The sequence below is a fragment of the Protobothrops mucrosquamatus genome, unplaced genomic scaffold, assembly GCF_001527695.2.
Source record: "Protobothrops mucrosquamatus isolate PMUCROS unplaced genomic scaffold, P.Mucros_1.0 scaffold_149, whole genome shotgun sequence".
Classification (NCBI taxonomy): domain Eukaryota; kingdom Metazoa; phylum Chordata; class Lepidosauria; order Squamata; family Viperidae; genus Protobothrops; species Protobothrops mucrosquamatus.
The window spans coordinates 2026341-2050028 of NW_015386225.1; the positions used below are offsets into that span (position 1 = coordinate 2026341).

At 36.6% G+C, this 23688-nt stretch overlaps 1 protein-coding gene across 1 annotated transcript in view; it reads left to right on the forward strand.

Annotated features, from left to right (window-relative positions):
- ANGPT1 (angiopoietin 1) overlaps positions 1-23688 on the forward strand; it is a 120021-nt gene that overhangs the window by 56591 nt on the left and 39742 nt on the right. The window contains exons 2-5 of the mRNA XM_015819665.1: positions 2477-2632; positions 7131-7252; positions 12950-13182; positions 21879-22006. Coding sequence (XP_015675151.1) covers positions 2477-2632; positions 7131-7252; positions 12950-13182; positions 21879-22006 — 639 coding nt within the window. The remainder of the gene's footprint in view (positions 1-2476; positions 2633-7130; positions 7253-12949; positions 13183-21878; positions 22007-23688) is intronic.

Sequence of the window (23688 nt, forward strand, 5' to 3'; positions counted from 1 at the left end):
AGCCCAACATTTCTGTTGCTAAGTGAGACATTTGTTAAGTGAATTTTGCCCCATTTTACAATCTTTCTTGCCACAGTTGTTAAATGAATCACTGCAGTTGTTGTTTTTAAATGAATCTGGCCTCCTCCCCATTGATTTTGCTTGTCAGAAGGTCCCAAAAGGTGACCTAGGCTATCTCATGGGATTGTAAATAGGATAACATGGGAAGAACCATATACATTACACTCCTTGAAGCAAAATATAATAGTTTCTGGAAAATATGGAACACTGCAAGCATCATAAATATGAGTCAGTTGCCAAGCGTCTGAATTTTGATCATGTGACCATGGGGATGCCATGATCGTCTTAAATGTGAAAAGTAATCATAAGTTACTTTTTTCAGTGCCACTGTAACTTTGAATGGTCACTAAATGAACTGTTGTAAGTCAAGGACTATCTGTATTGATTTTCTGCAAGACGATACAAGATTAGCATTTAAGTAACTGATGTTTTTACAAGAGAAATCAAACTTTGTTTCTGAATACTAAAATCATACATGTGTATAAAGGACTACATCACACACTGACCAGGCTCTTTTGTACTAAAATTCCACACTTAACAATTGTGAAATAATCCAATATAGAAAATTTGTATCCTTGAAGAGATTTCCCAAGTGCAATTTGTGTATAGTTTATAGTGTTTGTTATGCATGTTTTATATTCTGGTATTGATCAGAGATCACACTGTGCACTTCCCTGTTCTTAGATATTTTGTTAGAGAACTAATGGGATACATGTAAAGATGTGGCCTAATTAATCTTGACATACAATAAATTTAGTTGTTTTCATTTTTTTTAACTGCTGTCTTTTGTCTTCTGAATTCTCTTATGTGTGGGAAATCAGGTTTAAAACTTTAAAAAGCAATATATCTTCCTGGATCAGTTGAGTCAAAGGCTTTCTCTCCTGCTAATGCCTAGGCTTCCTCATGAGATTGTAAACAGAATAACATGGGAGGAACCATACATTGCACTCCTTGGAGCAAAATATAATAGTTTCTTGAAAATATGTTCTAAATAATCTTGCATTATTTATTTATTTATTTATGATCTGGATTTATAAGGCTGTCCAACAGTGATAATGTGACTCTGGGTGGTGTACAGCATGAAAACAAACAGTAAATCAACAAATAAAAAAACCCAAACCATATACAGGTGTGATTTAACAATTGTGTTGAATAACAATCTGTTTGCAAATATGACAATAATAAATGGCAGTAAAAGGTACATTTTCCAACCAATGGGATAATTTACAACAACATAAGCCTTCAGTGTAAAACTCATTAAGGTCTGATCAGTTTCAGGCAGCATTTGTGAGCTGGCTAGAGCAGACATGTCAAACACAAGGCCCGGGGGCCAGAGGCGGCCCGCAAAGTGGTTTCATGTGGCCTGCGAAGCCATCCTGGAAACAGTGAGGGAATGGCCCCCGCTGCCTTGGCCCTGGCCCAGGCCAGCCAGGAGCCAATGGACAATTTTGTGGTGGCCATCTTGGCATTTGCCCCAGTGGACCATGCCTTGGCACTTGCCCCTGTCCCACCCCCTTCTGCCAGAGACCCTCAGATCTGTCCCACTTCTGCCCAGGCCCCCATAGTCACCCTTGACGTGAATGATGTAGAACTGGCCACACCCACCCAGTAGGCCACACCTACTCCATCCACACCCACCCAGTAGGCTGCACTTACTCTGCCCACACCCACCCGCCCCCCCAGTCAACCGCAATGCTGATGCGGCCCTCAGTGAAATTGAGTTTGACACCCCTGGGCTAGAGGGTTCTAATCAACTAAGTAGGGTCATAGATTTGAGCTTGTTATCTTGCAATTAGTATTTTTTAGGGATTTGCTTTGCTGCAGAAAAAGACAGTTGAGGAAGAGATGGCTTGTTTAAGCAGTCTCTCCTCCGTGTAAGGGGGCAAAAAAAAGAAAACAATCAGGTTCAGGCAAAGGACACTGTATGAGAGCACTTTCTTTGGATGAGACAAGAGCAGGGGTGTCAAACTGCCGGCCCACGTCACGTGGAAGCCGCGCCCACCCCATTGCTGGCAACGGCAAATGTTCCGATACGTTGCACGACATCACGTGACATCGCAAATTTGACATGTTTGGACAAAAGCAACTGCTGATCTTTGCAGCATCTCTCTTTTTCTTAGTCACATGGTTTGCTTAGTCGACTGTGTTGCTTAGCAAGAATTTCTGCATTCCTTAAATGAGGACTGCCTGTAACACTGAAACATGTACAAAAATATTTTTTTAATCCAAAATATAACATGACAACCATCACACATTGAACTAAGCCATAAAGTGATTTAATTGAGTTTAGCATATTGTGGGAACCCAGCCATTGTGGTTTACTCTGCAAACATTGTTTAAATGAATCATGGCTTGAACCAAAACAAAATTAAACAACATTATTTTCTGTGGCCTTTGTTTTTCTCTTGTTCTGCAGCTTGAGAACTACATTGTGGAAAACATGAAGTCAGAAATGGCCCAGCTGCAGCAGAATGCTGTCCAAAATCACACAGCCACCATGCTGGAAATAGGAACCAGCCTTCTCAGCCAGACAGCAGAACAGACAAGAAAACTCACAGATGTTGAAACACAAGTAAGTAGTCACAATTACCTTCACCAGAACATTGACTATGGTAACATAATTTCCTTTCCCTTTCCCCGAATAATCCTTTTTGACTGAAGTAGCCAAGAAGGTGATCAGTTTGACTGTGAGCTATATATATTAGCTTATATAGGGAGGTAGTCAAATTTTGATTAAAACAAAAACTTTTCGAGTGCATACTGAACAGTAGAAATGTCAAAGTTAAATAAAATCCTAATGGTTGTCCATATGAGGTCTATATGAGACATTGAGTCTTTATCCTAGCTGGGTAGATCTCCTTACTTTGTATTTTTATAGTACTTCTAAGTCATCCTCGCAGCTAATTCCATGGGTATATTTACACATTGAAGGGTGTTCAATACTTGGCCTGTATTTGCTTGAAGTCAACTGAAAAGCTATTCTCACTGAAATTATCAACTAACTGATCAAAATTCTTTCCATTTTTAATATGCTAGAAAAGCTAGCATTGACAGGAAAATGTTAGAATCCTTCCTGATAAGGACCAGTGGCTTTCTTGCATTGTTCTGTGGGTTTGGTCAGTCTATTTTCAATTGGTCCATAATTCTGCTTAACAGGAAAATGTCTAAACCTAATGAGCAAGTGGGTGGTGGAAGAAATATGTCTCACTTCCCAGTGAATCATCTTTTTCAAAGGGCATACTATGGTTTTAAGATAAGGAGCCATCAGAAGTGAACTTATAAATCAGATGGAAAAAAAGAACAGCACAAAAAAATACAGTATTCATAGATGCACTACTACAATTTTCGATATTCTGCTTTAACAATGAAGAGTCTTTTCTCTGGATCCTGCTAAAGCAATATCCAAAGTCTTGATCAACCAGCATTCAATCACATCAAAATTGCCTTTCAGCTATGGTTTCTTAATAAAACAAATGTGCACTAGAAACATCCCACATACGTGCAAAAATATTTATAAAGTCATAAATTCAAGAAGATTAAGATTATTTTGATGCAGGTTTTTTTTTTTACATTTTACAAATTCTGTGCTACCGCAATGTGATAACAATACAAAGAATGAAAGGAACTGAAAGCTGAAGCAAAGATGTAGGACCAGTCCAGAGACATTGATGTGGTCATCCTGTGTCCAGGAATACCTAGGATAAATCATATGGAGGCTACTTAATTGAAGGTCATCTAAATCCTATATTCCAATATAGCCATTATTCATCACCTAAATTAGAGTTGGCTGTAATATCAAAGGAGACAGGTCAATTTTGCTGCTTTTTCAGGCTGTAATTGACTCACTGCTACATAAAAGGCTAAGAAGTCCAGACAACATATGGTTAATTCAAGGACGTGCTGGTAACTCATCAGAAACCGGGCTAGTGTCAGAAGGAGAGAGATAGATAATTCCTTAGTATCAGCATTTCAAATTCTGAAATTCAATTGGTCCAAACTCATTGGACATCCTTTCATTATTGTTTGTCCTTTGATTTTATCTTTCAGTTCACAATTCATAATCCCTTACCATTCTTTTCTACTTACAGATTTGAGCATATGGTATCTAACAGTTGTTTTATTTTAGACTGTCTGCTTTAAACAAATACATTCATATCTGTGATCATTACATGGGCAATTACGCCTACCACCCGAGTGTATGAGATGTACACACAAACGCACACACACACACATAATCATTCTTCAAACTTGAACTATATATGCAATATCCTTTCCATAATTATTACTTTGATGTATATCAACATATGGAATAACCAAGATCAGTTACCCAAAGGGGGAAAAAACCAACAATTCAGTCTAGCTAGAGATAGCGTACACATGGTGATGACAAGCTTTGTTTAAGCTCTCAGCTTCTTTTGTTTTCCAGAGAAGGTCTAATAAAAATTTTCATATGAAATGGACTTAGCTTATGGGTAATGGGATATTAATGCAGGAAATCTTTGGAACAAAAACTCTTGCATTTTTGTATTTATATCATAATGAAGAATAGAGACTACATTATAGATTTACATATCTATACATATCAAAACTCAACCATTGTGTTTTGAGTATATTCTATGTCTTATATTACTGCCAGGGTATAGTTGCTAGTTTTTGTTTTGTAATAACAGTCCCAGTACTCATTGAGAAAGCAGGATTTTAGTTTAATGGCTTTCTATGGCACTTTCTCACCATATGAAGAAAATATTGGATATGTTCAAGACATAAAACATAGATATTTGGCTCTGTTGCTCTCTTTAAGGTTTTTTTAAAGTAACACATGAAGACTAAATTGTGCAAGAGATAAAAATCATACTAGTGCTCCAACTTTTCATCTCAATGTTTTTGTGTTGTGTGACAAGGTCTGAGAGTGAACTCTATTAAAAGGTCCAATCTGGGTCAGTCACCAGAACTGGAGGACAAATCATGCTTTGCAAAGATTGCTTGGAGGTGGGAGATACTTACTCTGCATGGATTGTCCCTGTGACTATGTGGGAAGCTAACCATCAGATTGCAAGAACACAAGTGAGTGGTCAGACGAGGAGATTGGAACTCATTGGTAGCCTCACATTGCGATGAACAAGGACATACATTCAATTTCTCAGCTACTAAGATTATTGGCCAAGCAGGTACAAAGACAGCCAGGGAAATGATTGAAGCCTGGGAAATGGACCCCTTGTTAGTCAACAGGAATGCTGATTTACCACCAGCTTATCAGGTACTTGGCAGCACAAGGAAACAATAGCCAACAACAGCCAACAACTTAATAGCCAGCCATCAACACCCCAATCAACCAATAAGAAGCCACAACCAACTGGGCACCACATAAATACCATGCATAGAATAGACCAAAGCATTCTGGTAAAGAGAAGTTCCATGAGGATGGGTTCCAGCATGAGTACAAAAGCTCAGAAGACTAACCTCTGGTCCCGGTTAGTCTTCTGAGCTGACCCAGATTGGATCGTGCAACATTATCCTGAGACATGAATATTTGCCTTCATTCGTGTATTAAAAGGTTTTCAGTGCAAATTGGACTGAAGGTTACGTATAAAGATATTTACATTACAAGCAAAGACAAATATATCTTACCACATTATAAGGTCCAGGATAGAAAGAGCTAGGACAAGCTAAATATGAAGAAATAAAGTGCAGAATATGTTCATACAATTCCAGTCACTATATAGCAGTGATGGTGAATCTTTTAGAGACCGAGTGCCCAAACTGCAACCCAAAACCCACTTATGCATCATCGGGTGCTGGGTGGGTGTGGCCCATTGGGTGGGTGTGGCCCATTGGGTAGGCATGGCTGCGGTGGTAACGGCAGACTGGGTGGGACTAAAAAGTTCAATCAATCAATTCCAACTTTGCAACATCTTTCTTTTCCCCGCGACAAGTTGAATTTGACTGATTGTTTGAACCTTTTTTTTTGTACACGGTGGCAGAGGCCTAAAGCGAAAAGGTTTTTTAAAACCCAGCTGAAGGCCTAGGACTGGGACGATGGCGCGCGTGCCCACAGAGAGGGCTCTGAGTGCCGCCTCTGGCACCCGTGCCATAGGTTCGCCACCACTGCTATATAGTATAGCCTTCATTTCTTAAGAAAAGTTAATATTGACTTATTTTGCTACTGCTTTCATTCATGGGAGGTTGGGTAGATATGTTACGTACTACTATAACACATGCATTAAGTAACCATTATCCATTTTCAGACAAGTAGCCATCATTTATACAATCTTACTTATTTGTAACTCCTCAAAACCCATTTTATCAAAGGAGCTGTTGAATACAAAACTCATCCTTAAATAATACTTAAAGTTGATGAAAATTGCCTCCCTGTGAAAACTATACTTTTAGAAGGAAAGCTGTGGTGGAATGGAGGCAAAAACAGGAGAATCCGTAAATGCTTCCATAAATTCTCAGATATATGACTTCTTCTGCATTGTTCTCTTGTTGTGTGTAGAAAAATGGTCTTTTGTTGTGTCAGTTTAACTATTTTTTGTTTCTAGCATCTAGGAATGTTATTTTGTTCAGTGTAGATTGAGAATGGAAACAGTTGACATTAAGGAAATATAGAGAGGAATGCAGACTTTTCTTATGGAGATATACACTATCTAGGATGATGAAAATTCTATAAATAAATAAAGACCAAATATAGCAAAAGGGATACCACAGGATAATGATATATTAGAAATTGTGTTTATAGAGCAATATTTGGAATCTGGTTTCTTTGGTTTAAAAACTGAATTCAGCCTGGCAGGTCCCCCAGATCTGAAAGTTCAATTTGAAAATGAACACTAAAAATCCTGTACTACTTGCTACTGTTACTGAATAAGATATATCAATGAGGTATCTATATAAGGTGCATTGAATATATTGATTAAGATGATAGTTACAAATCAGATTGCTTTTGATCTGTGTCTATCTTCAGTGAGCTCATTTTAACATTAATCTGTTTTTTCATATTTGTATCAACAACTATTTATTTTGTGGCCTCAATTTATTGCAAGGTTTTTTTGGTTGTTTGCCTTCTTCAGGTTCTTAATCAAACATCCCGGCTTGAAATCCAACTGCTGGAAAATTCCTTATCTACTTACAAGCTGGAGAAACAGTTGCTCCAACAGACCCATGAAATCTTGAAAATCCATGAGAAAAACAGGTGAGGATAAAATGAATGGTATAAACTTATAGTCTTCCATCACCAAAGTGAGATGTTTGCTTCCAGAAAATGCTGATTTTTCTCCAAAAGTGTTCCATTATTTATATCTAAACAAATCAATCCAAAAATTTCTGCAGTGGTTTGTGCATCTGCAGGGGTATCTCATCCAGAACAAGTATTGTCAAGGACATGTTCTACTTTTGACTACCACCAAGTCAACTACCAAGAGAACATTTCCATAACCTTGTAATTTTCTTTCTTTGTAGAATTTCTTTATTTGGAGAAGCATTTGTCTATGTTAGTTGTCATCTGGGAGCTGTCCCCAGAAAACCATTTTGCTTCCACTGAATGACATTCTGAAAACTATTCAAAACCTGCTTGTTTTCCCAGGCTTTGAGATAGGATGATTGTGGGGTCCCTATGGTTTTTGTGATATTGAATTAGTGTTCTGGGCAGCTCTGCTTCTTTATATATACATATACCCTTTTCTTTTAACTGTATACCCTAGTTAAAAAGTTAAAAAACAAAAAAGGCAAGGTCTCAGAATAAGGCAGACAAAAATTTAAGTTGACCTTCCTCTTTTTTGCCTCACATTTTGAAATACTAGATATCATCAAGAATAGATCATCACTACATTTAAAAAAAACCCTAAAATCTGATTAGGAAGGGATAGCCTTCAAATAATTAGGATGAAAGAATGCTCAGGCAGAAGATAATTGCAGCATGTAAGTATAATGTTCTGCCTCCTTCCTTAACATCTTTCATGTTAAAATATTGTGGAAAATGGGAGACATTATATGCTGGATATTGTTTAAAAAGTAAGCATTCCTATCATTACAAATCTCTGCCATATTTATTATATCAATTTACAGTACATCATAAAACAAGACATTCTGCTGGAAAATTCCACAACAAATAAATTGCCATTTTTAATTAACTTAAGGTTTGATTTGAACAACTTCTCACTATATCTTGTTCACCTTTGGTTTAGCATATGGTATGAATATATTCAGTTATGATTTATTTGATAATCCATGCCGGGATAAACCATGATAATGCGCTGAATGAATCCAGTCATACTATGCCATAAAAATTGAAGGCAAATTATGTGTTTTAAAGATCAACGTTAAATTGGGCATGTTAGACTTATGAGCTTCTGCTGTGCAGCTAGATTTGTATTTATCAGAAAATATCTAGCCACAACTTGGACCTTTAAACTTGATCTATATTTTGGAGGGAATGAAATGAAACGGAACAGAATGGAACAGAACAGAACATCTTTGATTCATATAGCTAGTTAGTCCAGGATATTCAATGTTAAACAGTATGTTTTTACAAAAAAAATGAGTTTAAGTAGAAACTCATTGCTATATGATTGAATAACAAGATATAAAAGTAGTGGTTTTATTAGTGGTTCATTAATAGCTACTGTTAGGTATTACACCATGGACTTGACAACTACACTGGTTTCTGATATGAGCATCTCTTTTTCAGTTTCAATGTGGTTTTTATATTTCCAATAACATAGGAATCTATATTTCTGTAGAAAGCAGAATATTAAATACTGGTATTAAATCTGTAATGAAGATAAAAAAGCCACATTATAACTGTATTATAACCCTCTTCCCTCGTTATTACTATAACTTTGTGCTATATGTAGTTGATAGCTGTTAATATATTCCTTTAGTAAGATCTTACAATCTGCATCTGTTAAAATGTTCAAAGTATTTATTTAGTTTCATTGTAATATTTTTTTTTTAAAAAAATTACATCCAGTATCTTTAGCAGATTTGTGGATTCCTTGGTCTCTTTTGCTCTCTCTAATATACCCACCTATAGACATACATAACACCGAAGGTCTATGATAGTCAATGAACAAACAACATGTGGATGCTATTATATCCCCAGACTCAGTTGAATGACTTGTGTTTAAGGCATTTTGCCACAGAACTGTTCTCCAAAAGAAAAACAATAAGACGACCCTTGAGATGTATGTGAATAAGTGGAGAGTGAGGGGATCTCAAATTAAATCTTAAATAACACATAGATCTCTGGCTGGTTAGTGTGTGGATATAACATTATTTTTGGCCCACAGATGCAAAAGAGCAGTCAGCAGAGGAGAGATACTTACAACTTTTTAACCAGAACAGGAAGATTTTACTACTTAAATTTCCAACCAGGGCCAAATGGAAAGTTGGCATGGGGAAGGTTCTTATGACCCCAAGTTTTTATGCAGATATTGGGCAACTGCTAGAAATGCATCACCACAGCCAATAGTGAAATCCTGGAGCCATGTTATGAAGGCTCTTTTGTTCTTAGTCACCTCTGTGATCAGGTGACTAGAAATAAAGCTGATGCTTACTGGATGTAAGCCCAAATACAAGATGAATTTCATAGCACTGATCTTAAAAGTACTATTCATAGAGCTATATTCGTCTCCAACTTTTGTCAAATCTGCCCTGGAGAAGAATTCCCAGTTTACCCAAGGAGTTTATGAACTTTCCTTCCTAGTCTCCCAGCTGCAATTCCTTTTTCTATACTTGGCTCAGTAATGGCTCTCTAACCACAGGAAGAAGGAAGACCTGATCTTTTAAGCTTTTATTCAGTGCTTAGGCAAGCGGGGCAGAAAAGAAACATGGATTTATACAGTAAAATATCTTTTTCGAGAGGAAGAAAAATCGTACGCATCTATGTATTTAGAAATGAAGTTTCAGCTCATAATTTGCCTATCTCCGCTATTCTTCTACACTAACTAAGGTCTACTCTCCCAGCAATGTCACAGGTCCCCTGCCTCACCTGACATTAGTAGCAAAAACAGACATTGTTCAAAGAGATGTTTATAGGCCCTGTGTCCTTTTTCTCTCCCTTGCAAACTGCCAGGCAAACTTAAAGAATAAAATAGATGATAAATTAAATAGCAATGTTCAGTAAGCAAACAAAATCCCGTAAAGAGTTTAAAGTACGAGTCATGGCTCAATGAAGATGTTTCCAAGAAAGATCAGTGAGGAGACTAGTTCTCTGAATTTCTCAGGAGAAAGAGAGATTGAAAGATCATCCACAAATTCTCTAAAGGGTAGCTCCTCACAAGGAGATCAAAGTGCCTTGCAAGAGTTGAGTAGATGACATCTTTGCTCTTAGCAGTGGTGGAGATAAAACTCATTTTTCTAATAATTATTTTTGAATGTTCAATTTAATCATTTAGTGGATATTAGAGACATTCAAACAGCAAGCTTAATTTGACATCTGGTGAGTTTTACTTTCTTTGGATTTAAGAAATCTTAAATAAAGTCTCAAAAATTTACAAGTTAAATTTAATTACACAAGCCAGTGTTCTATTAATAGATAACAGTGAAGAAGAAAGTGGATGATGGGAAAAGGAAAATATTGTGTTTCATGATATATGTATAATAATACAATATTTATTTTTCTGCACATTTTTTCACTGCTATTATTTATTAGATTTATGTGGTAATATTTCTCAAAAATGTGAAATTACTGCTAACAAAGAGCTGACACTCTTCAAAAATTATGAATCAGATTAAATCTTTCAGCATTCTATATCATAAAGAAAGAAGGCAAAAGGGTTAAAACAAAATACAATAAAATGTTAAATTGAATTATATGAAGGACTACTTTGAGTTTTATTTTTAAAGGAAGTTCCTCTTTTGAAAATACATAAGCTAGCTTCATGGAAAAAATGCTGGCCGGATGAAATATGAAGTTGGTGTCACTTCTAATTTTCTCTTTGGAAGAACTTTTGTATATTTTGCTTTGATTACCTCTTTCAAATCATTTTTTCATTTCCATAGTCTCTAAAGACATTATGTACCTCATATAACCTTACATTTGGAGAGCATTGAGGATGCTATCATTCTTTTGACATTATATAAAGAAACTAAATCATTTTAGTGAAATAAGTTTTTCTTAAGTTAAAATACCTTCAACCCTTAATACATTTGTGTGTGTGTAGATAAAGAGGAAATATTCTCCAAGGGACTTGGCTATAGTTCTCATATATGAAGACAAATGAAATCTTATATCATATGACCATATTTTCCATAGCTTCCACTTTTGCAGTTTCATTTTAAAATTGTCATCTTAATAAAATGTGTGCAGAGGTTGCATTTTGTTTTATTTTTGCTTTTAATTTTCCATATGGCTATTGCCATTCTAGTCATCTTTATTCTTTGCCTGGATATTAGTTTTCAGATGGGAAGTAATCCATATTGCATTGCTAAGTGTCAGGTTATGGCCAAAGCAGAGCAGCAGAATGGAGCAGATAGTGGAGAATATCCAGAAATAGGTCTGGAGTGTGTTGTTCACTGGGTTTTTGGATGCTAGGGGTACCAGTGGGGAGGAGATGGGAAAGAGACTAGGCCCTTCCTTTTTATATGTGATGTCTTGATATTTTTTGAGCGCCCTTACACTCTAGTTTCAAATCTTTTTCATTTGAAATTCCCTCCATTTTTATGAGGCTCATACAGAAGTTTAATACGTTTGTTTTGGGACACTTTCGCTTAAAAACAATTACTAATCTGAGATATTATGAAGTGGAATAAAATCACGAATAGGGTAAGTAAAATATACAGGGAGTTTTTTTCCTTTCTCTTTCAAAACAAATAAACCAGGAATTGTCCACTGAAGGTGGTAGGATAGAGATTTAGAACCAAAGCAAAAACAAGAAGGGACGAGAATGAAAACAAGTAGGGATCTGTGTTGCTGTATTTGGAAATGTTATGGACTGAAGTATCCTGGACTTACACCTGTTAGTACAACTCTAGTAGCAGAACCTGCCAAAGTTATATTTTCGTAAGTATTAGGGAAAATATTTTTAATGCCAGTCATTTTAATTTGTGAACAGCTTAAAGTTTTTTTGTCTGCTCTTGCTGAGTTTTAATTATTATGACTCATTAAATTTATATGCCTTATAATTCCCAATGACTTGGGGGAACTTTATCTCTTTTAGTTATATAGCATGGTCATCTAGTCCAACCCCCTGCTCAGGTAGGAAACCCTATACCATTTCGGACAAATGGCTGTCCAGTCTCTTCTTAAAAACTTCCAGTGTTGGAGCATTCACCTCTTCTGGAGGCAGGTTGTTCCACTGGTTAATTGTTCTAACTGTCAGGAAGTTTCTCCTTAGTTCTAGGTTGCTTCTCTCCTTGATTAGTTTCCACCCGTTGCTTCTTGTACGGCCTTCAGGCGCTTTGGAGAATAGCTTGACTCCCTCTTCTTTGTGGCAGCCCCTGAGATATTAGAACACTGCTATCATGTCCCCCCTCGTCCTTCTGTTCATTAAACTAGACATACCCAATTCCATTCCTTATAGGTTTGTTTTGTTGTTGAGCTGTCCTGGATACAATATTTGTGAGTGAATCATGATCTACATACACATAATTAAATAATCTTCTGCAGTCTGTTTCCTTCTCTTTATCTGTATCTGCATATGTGTGCGTGTTTTGTGTGTAGGAATAGAATAGGTCTTTTGCAAAGCCAGATTTCTGAAGACAGGTGATAGGTCAGCTGTACTTAACCACTCTCCTAGGTTGGGAATATGTCCGGGTGGCATAAGGTTCAGGAAAGCTAAGTTAGACACAAAGAGATCTTGATCCATTCCACATGCATAATCCATATGCATAATCTCCAATCTCATTCACGCTAAAACAAACGTGGCACTGAAATGTGTTTTTTCCCCAGTCTGTTGGAACACAAGATTCTTGAAATGGAAGAAAGGCATAAAGAGGAACTAGATACACTAAAAGAGGAAAAAGAGAACTTGCAAGTTTTGGTATCTCGTCAAAGCTACATTATCACAGAACTTGAGAGGCAACTAAGTAAAGCAACAACCAATAACAGCATTATGCAGAAGCAACAACTTGAACTCATGGACACAGTCCACAGCCTGGTCAGCATTTGTTCTAAAGATGGAGGTAAGATGGTATCAGTTTGAAAAATAAACAGGAATAAATTGATTGAATATATTTAGTGCAATGAATATTCATTCCAGTATACAATTTCCCAAACTAGTTAATGGAAGAAGAAGAAGGAAGGGACAATTGTGCCTTCCCCTGAATTTCCATCACCAATACCAATGGGCTGTGAGGGTTGATATTGATGATTGTAGACCAGCAACATTGGGAGTAGGCATATAAGTTCCCCTTCCAGTGTAAGAGCTAAAACATTTTATTTGTTTTCCTTAAGAATATAAAATCCTTTGATCTGACTACATTAAAGTGATGCATTTTGGAGTGGAAGGAGAACAAGCCATTGCTAATGGTCTGGACTGGTCTGGTAGTATGAAAAGAGAACATTGGGTATCAGGCACTAAAAACAAGGAAAATATTGAGATCTTATTAAGCAGATTTATTGTTTCTCATCTATAGACAGAAATCTTGCCAAATTAAAGCAGATTAGTTTGCATTAAAAACATAAACAATGAGAACTATTAGAGAGGAGTAATCTTCTCCCTCTTGCTCTCACGTAAATTATCTAGACTGCATTGTCTCTTGCTGCTCTGGAATGCACTGCTTCCCTCCTAGGAACCCAGACAATTTTCTATCATATTGAGTAAGGCTTGATGGTACTTGAGAAATTTTATCTGTGAATTCTGATAATTTTCAGAGGATTTTGCTTTGCCAGACTTGGGTTGAACATTGAAGTTTGATTCTTGCCATATTGCAGATTGTACAGATCATGTGGTCCTTAAACCTTTGCTCATCTGTATTCTTATTCTGGTAGTCATTTGACAAATCGATCCAGTCTACTCAGACCAGTGTGGGTAATCAGTAGAGGTCCTGATGTTGTTTGAAAGAAAAATGGCAGCAACTGTAGCTAGCCTGGCCCATACCGAAAGATGCTAAGAGTATTTAAAGTGCCTCCATTCCCTAGCCTGATAAAAATGCAGATCCCTTTTATTAAAGCGCTGCACCCTTCCAGAGTCAATTGGGTTGTGTCTGTTGGTATCTCCCAGACCTAAACACCACTTTTTGTTTTGTTTTGTATTTTTAAACTTTAGTTAAGTTGAATTTAAAAATATTATCTAATTAGAATTTTAAAATAATATATTTTATAAACTTGATTATTCTATATTACTAAAATGGGTGAAGGAGGAATATATCATTTTGAAGCTGAGAAAATATCCGTCTTATCCTAATTTCCTTCCCAAAGTATTTGAGGTGAGTCAGCAGTAGTATTTTTTCACATCACATCACATATTTATTTGATCAATGATCAGAACAATAAAAGAATTGGACAACCAAATTGCATTACGATAATGTAGCATAGTAAACTTTTTAAACTTTGTGTAAAATTCTGATAACATACTAGAAAACAAAACTACATGGGCATAATATTTATTCTTTGTTACAGCAAACCTAATTCTGTAGTAATTTGTTTAGATACTTTAATAGCTGTGACACCAAATTTAGTTCCATTAAATATGATGTTAGGCTTAGGATAATAAGAGGAAAGCAAGATAAAACTTATCTGATTTTCCTGTCTTGTATTAAAAGGGACAGATTGGAGATTGAGGGATACTTTGATAATATGCACAGTGCACAAGACATGTTGGGTGGTTTTTATCAAGTTCAAATTGTGGTGATAGGTTCTTCTGGAAAAAGGAATTTTAGCTAATCCACCACTGAGAACTGCTGTAGGTAAAACATCATGTCTGACTCTAAAAAAAGGATTGCTGCTGAGTATGGGATATAAGTGTGGTTAAAAATCTACATGATTTCCATCTAGGGTATTTTAAATGCTCCTTGATATGATTTAAGCTAAGTTCATTCTATTGTTTAGCATCAAATAATCTGGTTTTGACAATTTGACAGGTTATTTTATATTCTAAAGACAATAGCAGGTCAAGAGAGAGGCCAAAAAGGCATATTTTTTGAGGACTAATAGGTACCAAGAGCTTTGAAACTGATCTGCCAACATTAAAAGGATCAATCCTGCTGGGGGCAAATGGCATTTGAGCCAAAAATTAAATATAAACAGCCATGCCTTTACCTCTACTTTCAGTGATTTTTCCTACCCAAGGAATGCATTGGATATACATTTTTATTCATGGAAAATTGGTCATATAAACCTGGTTTGGACCATTTCTGGAGTTTCATAATAAGGGAATTGGCCTAAACGTGTTCCATAAAACATCTGGATTATAAATTTTGCCTCAAATAACTGAAATGCAGCAGGAATATGTTCCTTGCCTTGGGCATGAAAGAAACACTAGATTGTTCCTGAACTCTTCAGAATTAATTGTTTCATGCAATCTATATGACTTTTCCAAAAACCAATAGCAGGTAGGACAATCACTAAATATTTCAAACTCTTTTAAGTTGTTATATTTCACTTCCTGAAATAGTCTGCATATGTTTTTTAAGTTTTTTTAGCAAAGTTTCATTTTCTGCTAATTAATTGCCTTTGGTTTTTTTTTATAAGTGTTGAGGTTGCTCTAAGTCTACTCATGTCTCCTTTTGGTGTTCATGTAGTGCTTTTGGACTATATAAGATACAGTATATGATCCATCTCTGAAGTCCATAAATGAAGACACAGACTCAAATTTTCCAAGAGTCATTGTTATGTTAATCTAGTTCATATCCAAATCATGCTTATTAGCTTCCACTGGTGGATGACAAGTTTTGAAATACTATTGGGAATAAATATCATATGATTAGATCTATATCCCTTATTCTTTGCAGACCAAAAACGTTCATTCTATACTGTTATTCTACACCAATACTCAGGCTTTTTGTTGATTTTGCTTTGGGGTTTCAGACAATCTGGAACCCTATATCAGTCAATAATAAATATGATATCATCAGGTGGTGAAAAGCATTTAGCAGTAATGCAATATGGTTATGGAGAATTGAAATCCTCATATAATTTTGAACAAGGGTGCTCCTGTTGGCCACATTTAGCCAATGCACAGTAGGAAGTTATCCAACTTTTTAGCAAGGGAAAGGTTGCACAATTGAAAAAAGAGATGAATAAAGTTTTGTTTATGCTTGGGCCTGCTCAGGGATTTAGCAATAGCTATATTATGTTATGACTGAATAATAGAGGGGGAATGGCTACAACATACTTTCTCTTTAAAAATAGTTATAACAATGTGAAACAGATATAACACAAATGTAATTGTATAACATGAATATAATTCAGTTCTCACTATATAGCACTGACTTGAGAAAAGATCTTTATAAATAGCTTCATTGAATTTAAATTATCTAATTGACATTCATTGGGTATAAATATGTATATTACAGAGTAACCCTAGACAAGATGTATATGTATAATGTTTTACAGTGCAGAAAGGTTATATGTTTTGTAGTAAGATCTTATATTTTCTTAACTTATCAAATATTTTTCAACCCATTATTCTTATTCCAACTTATTTCAGCTTACTTTTCTGTTTTCTCTTATTGAGTAAGCTGTATCAAATAATGTACTGTATATATTTCCCCAATTTTCATAAGTAGAATACATGTTTTCAGCTGGATAAATATTACCAATTCTTTAACTTAATCTAATCTTTCCTGTATTCTATTGCAATGACTGCAAATATAACATCAATGTCTTGTCTCTTCAACTCAAATAGCTATCACAATTTTAGTGACAGTTAAATAATTTATATGATATGCTATACCACATTGTTACATACAGCTTAGATGTAGGAGAAGGAAAGGTAGAGCCTGGGGGTGGAATTAAGAGAGGAATCAACCTGGAATCATTACAATCCCACAAGCATTCCAAGTCCATTGAAATTAATTCTTATCTAGTGCCCTCCAGTCTCTTCTTAAAAACTTCCGGTATTGGAGCATTCACAGCTTCTGGAGGCAGGTTGTTCCACTGGTTAATTGTTCTAACTATCAGGAAGTTTCTCCTTAGTTCTAGGTTGCTTCTCTCCTTGATTAGTTTCCATCCGTTGCTTCTTGTCCTGCCTTCGGGCACTTTGGAGAATAGCTTGACTCCCTCTTCTTTGTGGCATCTCCTGAGATATTGGAACACTGCTATCATGTCCCCCCCTCGTCCTTCTCTTCATTAAACTAAACATACCCAATTCCAGCAACCGTTTCTTATGTGTTTTAGCCTCCAGTCCCCTAATCATCTTTATTGCTCTTCTCTGTACTCTTTCTAGAGTCTCAACATCTTTTTTACATCGTGGTGACCAAAACTGGATGCAGTATTCCAAGTGTGGCCTTACCAAGACATTGTAAAGTGGTATTAATACTTCACGTGATCTTGGTTCTATCACTATGTTAATGCAGCCCAGCACTGTGTTGGCTCATATTTAAGTGATTGTCCAGTAGGACTCCGAGATCCCTCTCACAATTGCTACTGTTGAGCAAGGTATCCCCTATACTATACCTGTACATTTGGTTTTTCTTGCCTAAATGTAGAACCTTACTTTTTTCACCATTGAATTTCATTTTGTTAGATAGCGCCCAGTGTTCAAGTCTACCCAGGTCCTCCTGTATCTTAAGCCTGTCTTCTGGAGTGTTGGCTATTCCTGCCAGCTTGGTGTCATCCGCAAATTTGATGAATTCCCCATCTATCCCCTCGTCCAAATCGTTGATGAAGAGGTTGAAGAGCATTGGGCCCAGAACAGAGCCCGGGGGCACCCCACTACACACTTCCCTCCATGTAGCTGCAGTTCCATTGAGGACCACACGCTGAGTACAGCCAGTCAGCTAGCTACGAATCCATCTGGTGGTGATGCTGTCTAACCCACATTTTTCTATCTTATCGATTAGTAGGTTGTGATCTACTTTATCAAATGCCTTACTGACGTCCAAGTAAATTATATCCACAGCATTCCTCTGATCCACTAATTTTTCACTTGGTCAAAGAATGCAATAAGATTTGTCTGGCATGATCTGTTTTTGACAAACCCATGTTGGCTTTTAGTAGTGATTTTGTTTGCCTCTAGGTGTTCTCTGATTCATTGTTTGATTATCTTTTCCAGAATCTTCCCAGGTATTGAGGTCAGGCTGATAGGTCTGTAATTTCCTGGATCCATTTTTTCCCTTTTTTGAAGATGGGAACTACATCAGCTCTTTTCCAGTCCTCTGGTAGTTCCCCAGTGCTCCAAGATCTTTGAAAAATATAGTTCAGTGGTTCTGAGATTACATCTGCCAGTTCCTTGAGAATCTTGGGGTGTAATCCATCTGGTGCTGGTGATTTGAACTCGTCTAGGCTGGACAGGTGCTCACTTACCATTTTCTTGCCTATCTTAACTTGTGTTTCTATTCTGTTTTTTATGGCATTATTTTTGATAGGTTGGTCTGTTTTTTCCCTTTGTGTAAAGACAGATGCAAAAAATGAGTTATAGTTCTGCTTTCTCCCTATTGCTTGTCACCAACTTAATGCATGATCCTGATTGTTCCCACCTGACATTAGACAATTTCATTCGAAGATGTTTCTTAGAATTTAATTGATGAAATGATTCTAAGAAATAATTATAATAATTGGACTTGATCAGCTACATCACTAACCTATATTCAATGGAAAATGGGAATATCTGCAAAGTAATTAGTAGAATGGCTACTGAGATTATTCAAACTCATGAAGAGACCAATTTATAATTATTCAATTTCCAAATTTATCTTCTTCAGATTAATTAAGTTCTATTCAGCATTTAACAATCTCTACATCAGGGGTGTCAAACTGCCAGCCCACGGGCCGGATGCGTCATGGCGAAACCACACCCACTCCTTTGCTGGCAATGGAAAAAAAGTCATGATATATTGCAACATGTCACGTAACGTTGCAAGTTTGACACCCCTGCTCTACATCATAGTTTTGCTCACTTCGTGGTTTTCAAAATATCTTTAGATTACTGATTCCAAAATTACCAGCCAATTTTTCCAACTAAGAATGCAGGAGTTCTAATAAAAATGCACCAGATACACACTGGAGAGAGCTGGTATACTTATGCCCTTCTTTGTTGTTATAGCCCTTCTGATGCCCTGCCTCAAACACTCCAAATGGCTATGAAATTAAATGGCTTTGAAACAATTCTGGGCAAAGCATGATGCTGATTATTACACCACTTTGAATGTGTAATTGGAATTTTCCATTTGATTATAGTCTAAGAAAACTACTGTGTCATAGGAATGCCTTTTGAACCAGAATCATCTGTAGTGGAAAAAAAATGAAACAGTGACCTGTAATTTTGTTTGAAGATTTTATGTCACTCTTGAGAAGCCAGAAGTTCCCAGCTATGTGAAAAGCATTTTGTGAAAATAAACTCAATCCAGAATAAAAAAATTGTGTACAGTCGCAGCTGGGAAGGTGCATCTTTTGAGATTTATGCAAAACTTAAAGAAGTCAGTAAGAACTGTGCAGCCATTTCTTCTATCCAACCAGTAGTCCATCTGGCCCAGTAGATGCCTACTGGTTCTACAGGGAGGCAGCTTTCCAGACTTCAGAAATCTTTACCTAGAGAGCCCTAAGATTGAACCTGGGACCATAAGATTACAAAGCACATGCTTTCTCAATGAGATATGTTTTTTTCCTTCCTAAATTTTCAATTAATGACTACAGTACTGTTTTCTATGAAAGGATATTCAGCATGGAGTCTAAGCTAAAGCTGCCTGTTGACCAGCAGACTTTTCCTTGGGAAATGCCTGCTGATGGGTGGCTGGTTAGGGCACAGCTGTGGAGCATTTGGCAAGCTGCACTGTAGTTCAATCCAGGTGCAGCAGGAGGAAAGAGACTCTTGGCATAGGAAGCCCTTTGACTTGGTTGAAAAAATAAAAAAAAGTGGCTCCATCCTGAAGTAATTACAGGTTGGCATTTTGCCAGCAAAGCAAACATCATTCTTTGTTCACATAGTCATACACACAGAGTGTGAAGTGGAGGGAAAGAAAAAGCATCCTTAAAGAACATCAATCGCTTGCAGCTCCGTTTCACGCCAGGTTTGGGGGAGAAAAAGGCACCTGTAAGAAAGCTTTTGTTCCACCACACCATGCCGAGAAACTCATTTGATATAAATACAAAAGGAACAGTGAGACCTTCATCAATCCTCCTCATCCCCAACTTAATGCCACCCTTCTTCACAGGGCTGTTATTTAAAAAACATCTTAAGACGCAAGATTTGAGCAAGTAAACACTTTTTCATCCTGGAGAAATATTAACTGTAAAAAAAATAAGTTTGGTTATTTTGTGTGGGTAAAGAAATTGGCCAGAAGTCATTCAAAAGAAGGCAGTTGTTGTAAAGACTGGCATATTCTTTCCCCAGGCTGGAGTCACACATGTACATTTCACATTATCTGCAGCATGAGAGAAGACAGTGAATATTGGGTGATGGGTTTTAGCTGCTGGGAATGTATTAGACCTGTACCATAGGTAATATCAAAATGAAATATCAAAATTAAGGAAAGGCCTGAAAATTTCCACAAACGTTTTTTATATTGATTCTATATTGTAAAGGATAAAAAAAATAGGTTTGTTATCTGAAAAACAATATCTTCCATCAAGATATACTAGGCCAGGGCTCCTCAAACTTGGCCTTTTTATGACTTGTGGACTTCAACCCCCAGAATTCCTCAGCCAGCACGCCTGGCTGAGAAATTCTGGAAGTTGAAGTCCACAAGTCATAAAAGGGCCAAGTTTGAAGACCCCTGTATTGGGCAGTCAGAGAAAGCACTATGAAAAAAAGGTGACTTCTCAACTTTCCCCCTGATATAAAGTTGAAAGAGCATATGTAAGCAATGTAATCATCATCCCTTTGTGTTAATAATATATTTAAGTTTCTTGATCTAGTTCTATACTGCATTGCAGTCACTGAAAGTTTCAGATTAATTTAGATTCTTATGTAACCTTAAGTGCAGGTTTTGCAAGTACTAGCTGAGATTGCATAGAATTTTTTTGGGATATGCGTAAACTATAAAAATCATTTACAGTAGAAAGTTTAATTCATAATCAGTTAGAAGAAGGATATAATTGATAAACACAGGAGTTATAAGTTATATCAATTTTATCATTAGTGTATGTGTTTACTTAGAAGTAAATTCTGCTGAATTAACTGGAATTAATTTTCAAGGTGTAGCTTTTCTGTCCATGTCCCCCATGTGATGATTAATCCATTATCTTCAGCCTGAGATGGTGGGATCCACAGGTGACCTCCCACAGGTTTGGAAGTAGCCCCAAGGTTTCTCCAAAGGTTGACTCCAACCTCTGCCACTGTAACGTGCAATTTAACAGAAGGTAGAAAATATGAAATACATGTTAAATCATCAGATAAATTGTGTTTAGTATGCAGCTCATTAACTTTGAAGTATGGCCTCTGGTATTTCACTTGAACGCCTCAAACAATTCTCAACTTAAAAAGTTTGCACACTCCAAGTCTAGTTTAAGTTTAGCTATAGCTTTAAGACAATTAGCAGGCAAGTCACATTTTTGAGCTGCTCCTGCTTCCGTGCTTGTCATTATAGAAATGGAACTGAGAAGTTTTTGTTCAGACTCTGCTATTGATTTCTGCATCAAGTTGCTGTTGATGTCTAGAAGACTGCCACAAAAGTAAACTGGCTAACCTTGTCGCTGGAAGGAATGCCACGATTGGTTGAAGATTTGCTGTGGGTTATTACTGCGGATGTCAATATCATATTTATTTTCTGTTTTGCAGTTTTGCTAAAGAATGCAAAAAGGGAAGAAGAGAAGCCATTCAGAGACTGCGCAGATGCATACCAAGCTGGTTTTAATAAAAGCGGTGTCTACACAATTTATGTTACTAATATATCGGAACCTAAAAAGGTAAAGAAAAGTATGTGTTTCTTTTTAAATATTTAATCCATTCACATAGATGTTGGGCAAAATTCAAGCAACTAGAATTGGCCTTTGGTAAACGCCACTCTGCTTTTCATTCCTGCTGCTACAGGAAATATGCAGGAATGACTTTCTCTGTAGTTCCTTTTTTTCAAAATCATGTCTTGGGAGGCCTGGAAAAATTGCAGGGGAAGAACAGGTAGATTGGAACTACATGGATCTTGGATCTTTTGTGGAAAAAGACTTGAAGATGATTCAAAAGTCACATGTATGGTTACTACAGTACAGAAAAATGCAGATCACCACCAGCCTTTTAGTGGCTCCCAAGAGTGGAAGACTGTTTTATTTTTGTTTTTTTAAGATTTGCATTTGGGGAGTTTAAGAGTCAAGACTTAAGAGTTAAGCTACAAACTCCAAAAGATCCTAAAGGCACCCATTTCTTCCCTTAAACTCCCAAAATGTTATATAAGATGCAGAGTTACATTTACATAAATACAGAGAAGCTGGGTTAAGAAAATTTAGCTTTTCACCCTATCTCAAGTTTTTGAGGCTAAATTGGCCTTGTATTCCATCTATTCATCTTTTTGGTGGCAAAGAATTATCAAAAAAAGCCTATCATATATGTAGTTAAGTCCTTGTTTACATTAATCAAATGCTATATTAGAGGAAAAAACCTTCATGTTCAGGATTTGCTATACGTTTCTGCACATTACAGTTCAGTTATGTACTTTGTTTCCTATACAGAAGAGTTTTCTATGTAAGAAAAAGCAAACAAACCATAAAGTGGACTAAAAGAAACTCTCTGGAGACTAGAATAAAGAATGATTTCTTCCAGACTTATTATTTTTTACTATTCCAGCAATCCAACCAATACTCATTGGACTGGAGTCTTACCATGATGTTAAGTGAAGCATGTAGAACAACTACCCATATAAAAACACTAAAATATTCAGTATAATTTGATCTTCAATAACCAAGAAGTTCTATCTTTGAAAGGACTAGTGCAAACTGCGCTATCAGTTCAGGGAGTCACAATACATCAGAACCCCTTGTGTAGTACTGGTTCAAATTGTTCTCAGAAGGGCTGCTAATTCTTCACAAATGAAATACTTCAAGTCTTGTGTAAAGATGAGCACTGCATCTCATTACTATTCAATAAAATTGTTCCTTTTACAGGTTTCTGGGCAAATGTTTGTTTGTTTTTTAAAAAAGGGCACCTGAAACTTCACTTACAGGTGAAACTCGAAAAATTAGAATATTGTGCAAAAGTTCATTTATTTCAGTAATGCAACTTAAAAGGTGAACCTAATATATGAGATAGACTCATTACATGCAAAGCAAGATAGTTCAAGCCGTGATGTGTCATAACTGTGATGATTATGGTTTACAGCTCATGAAAACCCCAAATCCACAATCTCAGAAAATTAGAATATTACATGCAATCAATAAAACAAGGATTGTACAGGAGCAGTATCGGACCTCTGAAAAGTATAAGCATGCATATGTACTCAGTACTTGGTTTGGGCCCCTTTTGCAGCAATTACTGCCTCAATGCGGCATGGCATGGAAGCTATCAGCCTGTGGCACTGCTGAGGTGTTATGGAAGACCAGGATGCTTCAATAGCAGCCTTCAGCTCTTCTGCATTGTTCGGTCTCATGTCTCTCATCTT